This window comes from Daphnia magna, linkage group LG8 (assembly GCF_020631705.1).
Source record: "Daphnia magna isolate NIES linkage group LG8, ASM2063170v1.1, whole genome shotgun sequence".
Lineage (NCBI taxonomy): Eukaryota > Metazoa > Arthropoda > Branchiopoda > Diplostraca > Daphniidae > Daphnia > Daphnia magna.
In genome coordinates this window covers 8982172-8994980 of record NC_059189.1, presented here as the reverse complement: position 1 = coordinate 8994980, position 12809 = coordinate 8982172, and the positions used below count along the sequence as shown (strand labels likewise).

The 12809-nt window shown below is 39.7% G+C and overlaps 2 protein-coding genes across 4 annotated transcripts; one reads left to right on the top strand and one right to left on the bottom strand.

Annotated features, from left to right (window-relative positions):
* The first annotated feature begins 3465 nt into the window (after positions 1-3465).
* LOC116929410 (acetylcholinesterase) lies at positions 3466-6575 on the top strand. The gene is made up of 11 exons (XM_032936630.2): positions 3466-3860; positions 4081-4209; positions 4320-4479; positions 4552-4934; positions 5004-5140; positions 5265-5305; positions 5376-5468; positions 5545-5648; positions 5716-5881; positions 5965-6097; positions 6193-6575. Exons 1-11 carry the CDS (start codon positions 3600-3602, stop codon positions 6401-6403), a joined length of 1818 nt encoding a protein of 605 aa, XP_032792521.2. The 5' UTR covers positions 3466-3599; the 3' UTR covers positions 6404-6575.
* Positions 6576-6681: 106 nt separating this feature from the next.
* On the bottom strand, positions 6682-11807 carry LOC116929409. Of its 3 annotated transcripts, none has more exons than XM_045177520.1 (5): positions 11692-11807; positions 11196-11368; positions 10857-11136; positions 9513-10790; positions 6682-9428 (listed from the first exon to the last, which is right to left on the bottom strand). In XM_045177520.1, exons 2-5 carry the CDS (start codon positions 11355-11357, stop codon positions 7114-7116), a joined length of 4035 nt encoding a protein of 1344 aa, XP_045033455.1. In that variant the 5' UTR covers positions 11358-11368; positions 11692-11807; the 3' UTR covers positions 6682-7113. The 3 variants fall into 3 exon arrangements, with proteins under 3 accessions (XP_045033455.1, XP_032792519.2, XP_032792520.2); XM_032936628.2 differs by having other exon boundaries at positions 11522-11761; XM_032936629.2 differs by having other exon boundaries at positions 9513-10787; positions 11522-11760.
* Positions 11808-12809: the final 1002 nt, after the last annotated feature.

Sequence of the window (12809 nt, the reverse complement as noted above, 5' to 3'; positions counted from 1 at the left end):
TTCTTTTCATTTTTCTTTTGACTTTCGCTGGCATGCATAAATATATATACTGTCCGACCCGCTTTATCATCGATAGGATCGCGTATAGAACGCGCGCGCTCCTTTGCTTTAAGTGGCCTAAGTGATCAGCCCTATAGCATTAGACTTTATCAACGAAGGAAGAGATGCAGGAGCCAGCGGTCGAGAAGACTGACAACTTTTTTTTTTCTTATGATATCACGCATCCTCATCTTTTATATATATATATTTTTTTTTCGGCCATTTTTTTTTTTTTTTTTTTTAAAGAAAAGGGGAATATTGAACTCCTCCTACTTAACTGGCCCGGGCTACCTTATATTGTCTCTCTCTTTTCCACTTCGTGTCTAAGCTTCATTCTCCCGTGGCTTTATCAGCAGGCCAATCATCTTGTTGGCACTTAGCTACTCGGCCACCTCTAGACGTCGGCGCTAATCCGCCTCGACATCTATTTACATTTCACCAATAATTAATGTAACATTTCAATTGCCTTCTTTTATTTTATTTTTTTTTTTTTGAAATGTCTATCCATGAAGTTGTACTCTTTTGGTATGCAAAAAAAAAAAAATAATAAATAAAAAAAACAAACAAAAAAAACATTATTCAAATCTTAAAAAATTGATGAGTCCCATTCCAAGTTTGAAATCTGGCCTTAATTTCATTTGGCTTTCTCAAACTTGAATTTCTTACTTGTAGATGGCGACCGATATATAATGGAATGAGTAAAGCCTCCCACAAAAGAGATTTCCCGTGCAACCGCAACGCCTTTTTACATTAGCCAGTGGGATGTCAAAATAATTTTGTTATCAACTCCCGCGACATACATTGACGTTTCAATTTTTTTTTTCTTTCTTTTTTGGCTTGATTGTCTTAAGGTTGTTCTTTTGTACATTATAGAGATAAGTAATCAATTTTTCGTGCGCTCTTTTTTTTTTTTTTGAGCAAGATTCTATATAGTCTCGTGATACAGTGGCGTGACGGCGGGACGTTCTCAATACACGATTCAAAATTATCTAAAATTTAGTTTTTTTTTTATTTTATTCCCAAAATTATTTTAAAGACTAGACATGACGGTGTCTATTAAGAACGATGGCGGTCTGCGTGAGTCTTTCTATCCCGTCGGATTGGCGCGCCCAAGAATCCATTTGAGGCGTTTCAATAAATGACGTCATAGCTGATGATTCAAAAAGACACGGAAAATTAAAAAAATATATTTAAAAAATATAAAATAAATCATTACCGGGTAATGGCTTCCAGAGTGTGGCAATATAGATAACCAGTTTTTTTTTTTTTTTTTAAGTTTGACAAGAGAACCAGCGTCGCCCCGCTTTGACGCCTGGGACTTTTTTTTTCAGACATCTAAGCAATTTGGTTCGATTCACGCGACAGATTAGATTAGCCTTTCAAGAAATGCATCTTGTTTCTCTTTTCAATAAAGTTACCATTCGATTTTTAATAAGAAAATGTTTTAAATAACAAGGTGATAACGTATTCTCCTAAATTGGTCTAAATGTCGTCAATGTTGCTTGCTCTTAATAGGTAATTCACTCGAAATTGATGTCAAGTCGCTTTCAAAAGAGCTTTATGTTACGACTGCGGGAATCTGATGGCTCTCGAGAGATGCAAAGGTGCCATACATTTTTAGGGAGACATAAACTCCTCGACAGATAAGGCGAAATCAATTGATTACACATTGCTTTCGGTGCCACTATAGAATTCGTATTCTGTTTTCCTTGACAGGTCCGTAAATGGAATTTAATTGGACATATTCTTTATACATTTCGCCGCTTGATCGCCGAAAGATTTCATATGGGTTGCGTCTTGTTCACCAGTTTTTTTATACGCTACAGCCTTGTCGTTTCCAGTACACAGGGCCAAAACAAATAGGTTTATGTAACAACTCGTAACCCAGGCGACATAGCTGCAGTAATTATAACATATACAGTATATACAACGCCTAATTAATTTTTTGTTCCATATATATACGCATTTAGCCTTAAGCCTTCCATTGCATTGCATAAAATATAATAATATTAACTAAAGTTGGCTTATCTTCATCTTAAAAACTGTTGTAGAACTCGAAAGCTTATTTTGGTCTGCTAGGCGATTCGTACATTGAAACAGTTACGTCCCAAAAAAGATATGGTATCGATGAGACATTTGATTGCAAACAAAACTTACATGGAGATGCAGGGTAACGATCCCCGTACTTCTCGCATGCTAAGCGAGCGCTCTACCATCTGAGCTACATCCCCCGTATCAAATTATTATTTTTAAATGAACAGAACGGCGCCAAATAAAAATTTTAATTGATCAATTTACGACAGGGCTCTTTCCATAGACTTGACCAGAAACGCTTCAAGCCAAATATCGACCCTTAAGGAAAATATTGGGTTAGGAATGCGGCCCATTGCTCCGAACAAAAATGTAATTCCTCCAAACCTGTTTGCTTTTGGAAAAGCCCAAAAAAGGTATAAAACATGGAGATGCAGGGTATCGATCCCCGTACTTCTCGCATGCTAAGCGAGCGCTCTACCATCTGAGCTACATCCCCTGATAAATCACGCGGAACATGGTAGATTGAACGTGATTCTTACTTGATTTGGGGACCAATTTTGGCAATGATCTCGTAAGTTTCATTTGAAATCAGCCAACAAACTATACGAGGTGATTTTTTGCCTTTTATTTAGTTATTATAGTTTTGTTTGTTTGCGGCAAAATGTCTCGCAGTTCGAGACTGATTCTTGAACGAACCACATACGTTGCGTTTATCAAGATCACGTCTTATTTTTCGCTTTTCGAAAGTTGACAAAAACAAATTATCAAACAAACAGCATAACTGAATGTTTGATATGGCTCAGTTTGACGGGTGAGAGACATTCGAAATCTATTCAATTTCTTATCGACGTTTTGGGAGCTGTACTGCGTGACTCAAGCAAATGGATTCATCCTGAAAAATCAAATAATATAGTAGTTTTTATTTGTTGGAGATAAAATAACTAAATCAAACAGACTAATCTACCGTCATTTGAGTTTCATATATTTCACCTTTCTGCTCTACACATGTACGACATTTTTCTTTTAAAGCAAAAAAAAAAAAAAAAACATTTGAAAGAAAGACGTGTAGGTCTGCTATTCAAATGAATTCGATGTTCAAAGTATGAATTAAGATTTTTCGAAAAAGATTTTTGTCCAAAACAGTTAATTAAGCAGCAACTCTACGAGACGCCTATAAAGGTGGTCAGTTAAACTGTACGAGACGGTGATGTTGTTTACAGAATACACTCCTCCAGTTCTATTTGTTTTCAGCTTTCGTAATCAGACCACGAACTGATTATGACTTCAAACATCAATGTACCAGATATAGATTGCACGCAGTTTCTTTGCGTCTATAATGGTTCATCTTTTTTGGTTGTTGTCAGACGTCGTCTCTCGATCAAATCCATCGACAGACAGGGACAGAGCCAACGAAAAAAACAAATAAAGAAAAACGATTGCACTTACGATAAATCGACAGCCATAAATATTGGTGATTGGGGCAGTGGCGTTGCAGTTGCCGTTGTTCCAGCGCGACCTGTTCAAACATGGGACGTCCGTCGTTGTTTATCGTAGCTTCATTGCTAACCGCATTGATGGCTGGCGTTTCTTGCACGTTTAAGTTACCAAATATTCCTGGACTACCACAGATACCAGAACTACCACCAGTTGAAACGGTGATTCATCCGGTTCCGGGCTATGGAGTTCTCAACGGAACGGTGGAATCTTCCGTCTACAACAACCGCACGTTTTGGGGCTTCCGCAGTGTCTTCTACGCCGAAATGCCCACACCTGAGATGCGATTTTTAGTGAGAACAAATTTCTATAATATACAACAACGTTCTTTTACAAACCACGGGATAAGCAGCTCTTGTATATACCTAACTTTATTCTCAAATCCACGTCGATATATATATAATATAGCGGCAATTGCAAGAGTTGGATATCCCCTTAGTACATAAAAAAAAAATTAATACCAAAATAAATTTACTATGTTTGTGAAACACTAATGTTTTCTTATATTCTTAGCCTCCACTACCACGAAAACCTTACCCCGAGGACGAGATCGTACAGGCCATCTACAATAATGCGGGATGTGTCCAACACTTACCATATGGAAAGGAGGACTGCCTTTCCGTCAGCATATACACCCCATATGTAAAGGCTATACATATACAGTAGTTCAATTAATTTAAAATATCTAATCAAATAATCGATTTCATGTTGGTGAAATGCATTCTTTTTCTCCCACGGACGTTACACAACAGCTGACCGATGATAGCTCTATTCCCAACACGCTTCTACCTGTCATTGTTTGGATTCACGGTGGCTCTTTCAGATCCGGTCAAGCCATCGAATATCTACCAGGAAGATTCATGGAGGAAGACGTCGTCCTCGTTGTTATTCAATACCGTTTGGGTCCTCTAGGTCGCTACAAAATTAACGTCCTATTTTTGAAAACGACTTATTCCATTACAATCCAATCGATTGTCAAATTAGGTTTCCTCTCTTTCGACACTGACGAAGTGCCTGGAAACGCCGGAATTTTTGACCAGATCGAATCCCTTCGTTGGGTCAACAAATACATCAAATACTTTGGAGGCAACAAGGACTGGGTAACTATCGCCGGTGAAAGCGCAGGCAGTGCAAGCGTATCCATTTTGCTGTTGGCCGAACAAGCCAAGGGGCTCTTCCACCGTGCCATCGGAGAGAGTGGCTCTGTCCTGGCCGAATGGGCGGTAGACCGCGACGGAAGAGGAAAGAAGGCTTCCATGCGAGTGGCCGAGATCGCCGGATGTCCTCTTGATCCTTACGAAGATTTGCTCGACTGCGTCCGTACCATCGATGCTCAAGCTCTAATCGACGCTTACGGACAATTCCGCGTAAGTTCGATCAAATGCAGTAGAAGTGAATGAAAACATGTTTTGAGCATAAATGTTGTAATGTGACAGGAAGAAGATCTGAAGAACGGAGGTATGGGTTTCGGGGCCTCGAATCCTGTCATGCAAATCGCAGGAGCGCAACGGATACTCGAGGTTGAACCCAGGAAGCAATTCGAAACCGGAAATTACAACAACGTACCAATCATGTAATGACCAATCATTTTTTTTTTTCTTTTTCAAGTTTCTTTAAATCAAACCTTTGACAACAACGCAAACATTTCTTCAACCTGATCAAACTCAATTTTTCCCCACACTCCTTCGATTTTTTAGGTTTGGTGCCAACAAGCACGAAGGAGTGCTAGTTTTTTCATGTAAGTCTTTCTCAGAATTATGATTTTCAAAGTTTAACAGAATGGAACGTTACCAATTTTTGATTTGAAGACGCCTGGAAGGATTACCTGGAACCCAACAACATGACCTCAAATGCAACCTTTTTGGAAAACGACCTCGTTCCAAATATTCTAAAGGCACTCCGTAAGGCATTCCGTCAACTAGTTTGTGTAGCCTGGACAATTGATTTATCAATGATACATTCTTATTTTCCAAAAAGACGTTCGAGACGATACTGGAGTGTTGGCCGATGCCTTGGTTGACAAATATCTGGCCGACGCTGATATGGGAGATTTTACTTCAATGACTCCAGGACTTACGGACGTAAAGTTTCCCACCCGTTAACTGTTGTAGAATCGAAGTTAAAGTGTGTACCGCTATCTCATTTTAGATGCTGGGCGTTCTGTTCCTTAAATCGGCCGGCTACGAAACTGTTCGTCTTCACTCCTTGCACAATGAGCATTCGTATTGGTACTCGTTTAACTACGAGGGAAGAAACAGTTTGTTCATTTACCTGTTTGCTTCTAACCCTCCGAATTACCCACCCGTTGATCATGGTAAGTCTTAACACTTCTATTACATTCAATTTAAAAAATACAGTACATCTATATTCATCAAATCGATGTGATTTTTTATATAGGTGTCGATCACGCCGACGAGATGATTTACCTGTTCATCTATCCCTTCCCATCTGATCCTCCATTTTTGGATGAGCGAGAGAAAGACCTATCGCTGAAAATGATTCAAGTTTGGACAAACTTTGCTTATTACGGGTTAGTTCTATTTTTTCAATTCAACCAATGTGATACAAAATTATTTGTTTTTTTAAATACTTATTTATTTCATTATTTTTCAATAACGAAACTAGTAATCCCACGCCTGATGATGTCGAACTATTGCCTGGCCTTCCGAAATTTTTGCCCTACAGCCGAGACAGGGAATCCTACATGGACATCGACTGCGAGTGGGAATCGAAAATTGACTACACCAAAACGTACACCATTTCGGTTGACGATATCAAGGCTGGACACATCCCTTGCAGATGTGCTGGACTTGATGCTGACGTCTGTTTCCGATAAAAAGCTTGCCACACAAGAAACCGTTGTTTATCAGCATTTATTGCTTCCCAATACAAGACCCCAACTTTCCTAACCTTGTCGAAATAATACACAATAGTTTCTGTATTGCACGGATGCATCCATACAATGTCGAGTGAAATAAAGCGTGACTCTATGACACAATGAAGCAGAATTAACTTCACACAAGCGTTTTGTTTCATCAGCGAAACAGTTTTTTTTTTTTAACTTTTAAATAACACAAAATTCACATTTCATCACACCAAGTAAAATTGCATGACTACTGAAGAACAAAATCTTGGTTGTATTCACTCGTAAAACTTTGGTTAGGGAATGATTCATTATCTGAGTTTTTTTAACATTTACAGGCACTGCGAAAAAAAAAAAAAAAAATATTATGTGACTAAACAACACGTGCCACAGATCCGGGTTTCGGCGCACGAGCCTCGTTAACAAAAATGTGTTGGCCAAGATCAAATCAGAAACTTTTTTCAAAGATGTAGCTCCTGCACAGTGAATTAGTACAAGATGTAACATGGTAACAAAGTAGCAACTGAAAAAAAAAAAAAAAATCTCCAAGAATCTTTGAGTTTCTATGTTTCTACTAGAAAACACGAACGAACACTATCTAGGACTAAAAACATGAACAATTCACCAAACCTGCTTTCTATACATTTCAATCGGGCAAGCTAAACGGCAGGTAAGGCACGTCACTAATAATCAACAGCATTGGCGATGAAAGAAGATTCCGCTTTGGCTCGTTTGGTTGGACGGGTGATGCAAACCTCATCATCAGATGAAACTATTTCCTTCTTAAACGTGATTCTTTCGGCTGGACTGTTACTGCATTTAGAGGATGGCCCAGCTGCGATACTGTCAGCTCGCTTGAGACTTCCCAGAAATTCGGCCAAATCATTAATTTCTTTTTTCAGCAAGGCATTACGACTCAGCATTTTATCGATTTTGCATCGGAATCGTTTGCCCACTTTAACTGGATTGACTTGGACGCTGTAGCCGTTTTTCGTGCCACTCACTCGGACAGCAAACTTGCAAGCGGCCGAAAACGTACCAAAATGGGAATACATCATCGACTTGTGCGATGATCGAAGAAAAGCTTCTACTTCTGGATGACCAGGAACAACAGCATAAGGATGGTCCCACGACAGATATGGTTTTGAAATGCTTTTTAAACGATTGATACGTTGATCCAGGAAGAGACAAAAGGCCGTTTTCCCGTACGACGACGCAGTGGCCAGCAGACGAAGCTCTGATGAAGTTACAATCCTCGCCACTAGAGGGTTTTCTTGATCAGGAAGGAAAGCATCGAGGATCTTGTGTGAAAGAGTCATAAAGGTCTCTTCGTCAGCGAACCAATGGAAACACTTCCACACCTCGGTGACCAGCCATCCATACGATTTCATAAATGTTTTCAAATCTTGAGAAACGAGAAGTCGACACAAGTCTCGGTAGACATCGAAGCAAGGCTGGGATTTCAGCAACGATGAGGACGAATTTGTAGCGTCCAACTTACGCAAATCAACAATCAGGTGACAGAGTCTTTCAGGGGACAGTTTGCTAAGCAACAGTGAAAAGAAAGTGGCAATACTCGGTTGATCTGTACGTGGTTGGCTCTTTTCTGTGCGTATGAATATGTTGACGCAGATGGCAATCTTGTTCCGCAATCCATCTGCTTGCCGACTCAATGTGGCAGCGGAGCCTACTTGATCGAGAATACGACACAAGCCGACAATCCAAGCTCCAATCAGCGCAGTTGAAGAGTCACGGACAAGTCGACTGGAACTCGGACCAATTTCGCACCACGATTCAAGCGAAGTTACGATTGTTTCGAGCAATTTGTTTTTGTCCACAGGGTCCCAAGAACCTCCGCTTCCGGCTAAACAAATTTGTTTGACCAGCGATCGTACCAGTATGACATCACCCAGCCAAATGAAAGTTTTAACGACTTCGATCACGGTCTCTTGCGGCACTTGAGGTATGGCTTCTTTGCTCCGGCTGACTAACAATTGGCAAAGATTAACAAATAAGCCGCAGCTTGTTGGATTTTCTTTCAACAGGGGGCCGTCCAGTACGCGTAGATCCAATGTAAGATGACACAAGTTTTCCAATGAACACTTTGAATAAAGGGAGGTGAGTAAATCAATTCCTTGTTGATCTTCTATCGCGTTGTCTCGTTCCAATCGAAAAACCCAATGAACGCAACGAGAAACACTATTTCTCACAGTCTCTTGAGACGGTTGCATCATCGACGGGTTCTGGACACCCTCACATTTTGGGTCGTTCTTGTCGTCAGCTGCTGCTGCTGGAACAGGTTGATCAACTACAGAAACCAAGAACGACAAACGGGCAGTTACAAGGCTAACAACAGTTTTTTTGGCCAATTGGAGTGTCGGAATTAGCTCCCACACTTGTGACGAGGACAAAATTTCTTCCAATAAATCGTTGTTCTGAACTGATGGTTCCGGAGACTGAACGTTTGTTGTACATATCTGATTCGTGATTGATTGCACTAGGTTTTCATCATCAAGACTCAGATAGCCTGTCAGTAACTGGACGACAACGTTAGGCATTAGTCCTGTGGCTCGTAAATCGCAAACGGACACGGTATGACACAAGTTTCGAAACATTTGTTGGCAAGATGGAAGGTCACGGAGCCTAGCACACTTTTCCTTTTGTAGATCGACCACCAGGCGGCACTGCTCGTTAAAGTCAAGTCGAGGGAACAGGGAGGTAAAATCTTCCAAACGCGATGGATTAGATGTCATGGGATTAGTTTCCATGACTATAAGCTGATCTATGAAAGCATCTAATTCGGGCTGTCCTAAAGCCTTGGCGAAGTTGGATTCCAGATCCCTGAGGATCAAGGAAATGCAGTCCATTAAATTGACTCCTTCTTCTAAACACGAGCGATCCAAAAGCTGTTTCACGAGATTGATGAGTTGAACCAGTTGTTCAACGATGCGGTTTGGGGTAGCCAATTTCAAAATTCGATCCAAACACGCACTCCAACCTGCAGAATATAAAAAACACAATCAATTTTACAAGCTCAGTGAACAAATACAATTGACAAGAGCTTTTTTTTGCTTTGTTTTACCACTGATGAGATACTGGAACTCAGTGATGACTTCAGCCACATCTTCGCTTTGAATACCCTCGTAGACATACGTCGGTGAATTGCTATTGGTAATGAGACTAAGCGCATCCTTCCCACTATCCGAACAGAAATCCGTTGCAAGTAAATCAAGGAGTTCTAGTCCCTCGTCACGAGCTTGTAAAAACAGACATAGTCTAAGCAGCCTATAGGTTCGATGGCCAGCTTTGATCGTGGGATCTCTCCAAACTTTGCACGGTTCTGTCCGGCAGAATGACAATACGATGCCAAGATCACCGATTAACTCCTGACAATTGGAGGAAATATCGACCGCGGCTTCCATACGATCAAGGACTGCATCAAAGCCATATTGGCAATAGATGCGGATTGTTTGTGGCTTCGGCCATATAACTAAGACGGGATAGTGGCAGAAAAAGGATCGAGGTGATCCGGGTGATAATTTCTTTTCGCTTTCGCCGTCTTCGTGGACAATATAATTCTTGAGCTTTTGCATGTCGCCTATCAACTGAGTTCGTATGTCAAATTCAATTCCTTTTAGTTTGATGAGCGTATTAGTGGAATTTATCCAATGCTCAATTTTAAATGTTTTATTTAATAATATCTCCTTTTCCAAATCGCTATAGTCCAGAGCGCCTGTTATATGCTGCGTGATGACGGCCAAATGTGTGTCAAGAAATAAGGAACAATTAAAGATGCGAGCTAATTTCTCGTCCTGTCCAGTAAGATCGGCAAATCCTAGATCAGCTATGCTGTACTTTCCTTCGAGTAAAAAAAATAGCATATTGCTCGCTTCTTTCGAACATCTAGAGTTCGGCGATAAGACGGTAGGAGAATAATCTAGACGATCGCTAGGCAAAAAGGTATCTAATACGGAAGCAACAATTTCTTCCGGAGAAGCTCCAACCGGAGCAATGACCTTATGACGTATGGGTTCGTAATCTGTAGGGGTTGTCCAGGCCTTGAGCGATTCGGTTATTTCATTTAAAACTGTTAATAAAGCTGGAAGCGGGAGAGGGGAATCAGCCATGGCCATAGCATTTTTCCAAACAAGATTAAACGATAAGGTCGCCATCCAGCCTGCTGTGACGGTCTCCAACTCTTGCTTACAACCAACATAGATGGCTGTCAGGTGAAACTTATGGTTGTTGCTGACCACACACTTAAAACCCATTGATTTACTACCCGACTGAATTTTAAGTGTTCCACCGGTATGACCACCTTCTACTGGGATTTGCAGAATCATGGTGGCAAACATACCTGCTTTCCCAGAAAAAACAAAACTTTTGATGAATAAATCCATTAAACTTGACTAAACCTATATTTTACCTGGCTGTCTTTTTAAAACAAAATTTGGTTCCAGACGTCCACCAGGCGGAGTGAATGAAAGTTTGTCTAAATGTGTTTCGATAGCTAAAACGCCGGGATTAATTCCAAGGTGACGCATCGCAGTTGACGACAGTGCAGAAATTCCACTCTGAAGAAAGTTTGATGGAGTAAAAATCACTGATTGGGCATCTATTTGCATAGTTTTGTTATCAGCCAAAGGATCTGCATTTCCTGCAACACTGTGTTCTAGCTCTTTGGCTTTCTTCAGACGTTCAATATCCTGAAATAAGACCTAATGTGTTTCCCAAGGTTGTCTACATGACATTATAAAGTAAATACCGTCAAAGAAACAGGCACTGTAATGTCTCCAACACCAGTGACACACAGACTTAGAAGTACATTTTCTTCAAGATAATGACCCCATGCAAAGTCAAAGGCTGAAATTTTCTGATCAGTCAATTTTAAAGCTTCAGATAATCTTCTTTTATCTACCAGAGTCATGATGCATCAGACTATTTTAGAAGAAAATTGTAACATAAAATTAAAACCTATATTGTGCCCAAACTTGATTATATTAAGTCAAATGAGAAAAATTTTCCATTCGTGTTTCAATCTGTGAGAAAGTGCAGACAAGTTTTCTTTCTTTTTTTAACTTTTCAAAGTACCTGTTCTTTCGTAGTGCAGGATAGCATTTAATTAGAATCAATACTCCTCTTTTTCCAGTATGTTATCAATGCAAATTTTGTAATGTTCACACTTTCATCAAACAAAAACTGATGGCTTTGATCTTAAGATTTATTTTATTTTTAATTTCATAAAAATTCTTATCACCAACCCTTCGTCTTGTGCGCAGCATCTAAGGTTATTGTCTGCGCTCTGCAATGGAGTTGAAAGGTGACAAGGCTGACAAAGCGCCGCTGCATGTCTCCGGCGCTGTATACTACTATTCTGGTGCCGTATACAGCAGTAAAACATCCTACGTTGCACGTTCTCCACAAATGCGAAAATCTCATTTGTGTCCAAGTTGGTCTGCTGCGGCTGCAGCGTCTTATGGAGAAACCAACTTCTTCATGTTAAAAAATAAGTTTTCATAAATATAATTAAGATTTTCCCCCTTTTCTTCCTAGCAGTGGGTACACTATTCATTTTTTCATTTTCCAATTTTTTTTTCTAGCCCTAGTTCTATCTGGTTTATTTTTATTTAGCTATTATTTGTGAATGGTTTGTTGTTCATCCCCTCGTAGCAGACGAATTTCTGGCAGCAAACGAAATTCTTCGGCTAAAAGAGACGAGCAACTTACAAACAAAAATAAAATAAAAATAAAGTAGATAGAACTGGAGCTAGAAAAAAAAATTGGGAAATGAAAAGATGAATAGGGTACCCACTGCTAGGAAGAAAAGGGGGAAATCTAAATTATAGTTAGGAAAACTTAATTTTTAACGCGAAGAAAATGGTTTCTCCATCCTGGTTCCTCCATCCATCCCTTTCTTCCGCCGCAGCAGACCAACTTGGACACAAATGAGATTTTCGCATTTGTGAAAAACGCGCAACGCAGGATGTTTTACTGCTCTATTCCGTATAATCAAATTTAAATTGTGTCAAAACTGTTTATTGTTTCACAATATATATATTTTTTTCCTTCTAAGCTTACCTTGAAAATTGAGTAAATCAACCGCAAAAATCGTTAAAAAACTACAAAGTCAAAGAGCACAAGAAGCTCGTGAGGACCTGCATGGGCAGTGTAGGCTACAGTGCATTGGATTTGGTACTTTTGGTCGGATTTGAGAAATCCAAATCATTTTAACAAATTCTAAATCCAAGTCAAATCATTTCGTAAAAATAATCTAAAATTTCAAATCCAAATCAAATCCAAATATAATCCAAATCAATCCAAAATGATTTAATTTTGGTTAAACCCATATCATTCAAATCCAAATCCAATCAAAAAAATT

What these genes read in the sequence shown, in the direction of transcription:
- LOC116929409 (XM_045177520.1), bottom strand. Translation starts at nt 11,357, where the DNA reads ATGACTCTGGTAGATAAAAGAAGATTATCTGAAGCTTTAAAATTGACT. An exon ending in TGTTTTAAAAAGACAGCCAG is followed by an intron (nt 10,791 to 10,856) that starts GTAAAATATAGG and finishes TTTCTGGGAAAG; the next exon opens with CAGGTATGTTTGCCACCATG. An exon ending in GTTCCAGTATCTCATCAGTG is followed by an intron (nt 9,429 to 9,512) that starts GTAAAACAAAGC and finishes TATATTCTGCAG; the next exon opens with GTTGGAGTGCGTGTTTGGAT.
- LOC116929410 (XM_032936630.2), top strand. Translation starts at nt 3,600, where the DNA reads ATGGGACGTCCGTCGTTGTTTATCGTAGCTTCATTGCTAACCGCATTG. An exon ending in CACCTGAGATGCGATTTTTA is followed by an intron (nt 3,861 to 4,080) that starts GTGAGAACAAAT and finishes TTATATTCTTAG; the next exon opens with CCTCCACTACCACGAAAACC. An exon ending in ACGCTTACGGACAATTCCGC is followed by an intron (nt 4,935 to 5,003) that starts GTAAGTTCGATC and finishes GTAATGTGACAG; the next exon opens with GAAGAAGATCTGAAGAACGG.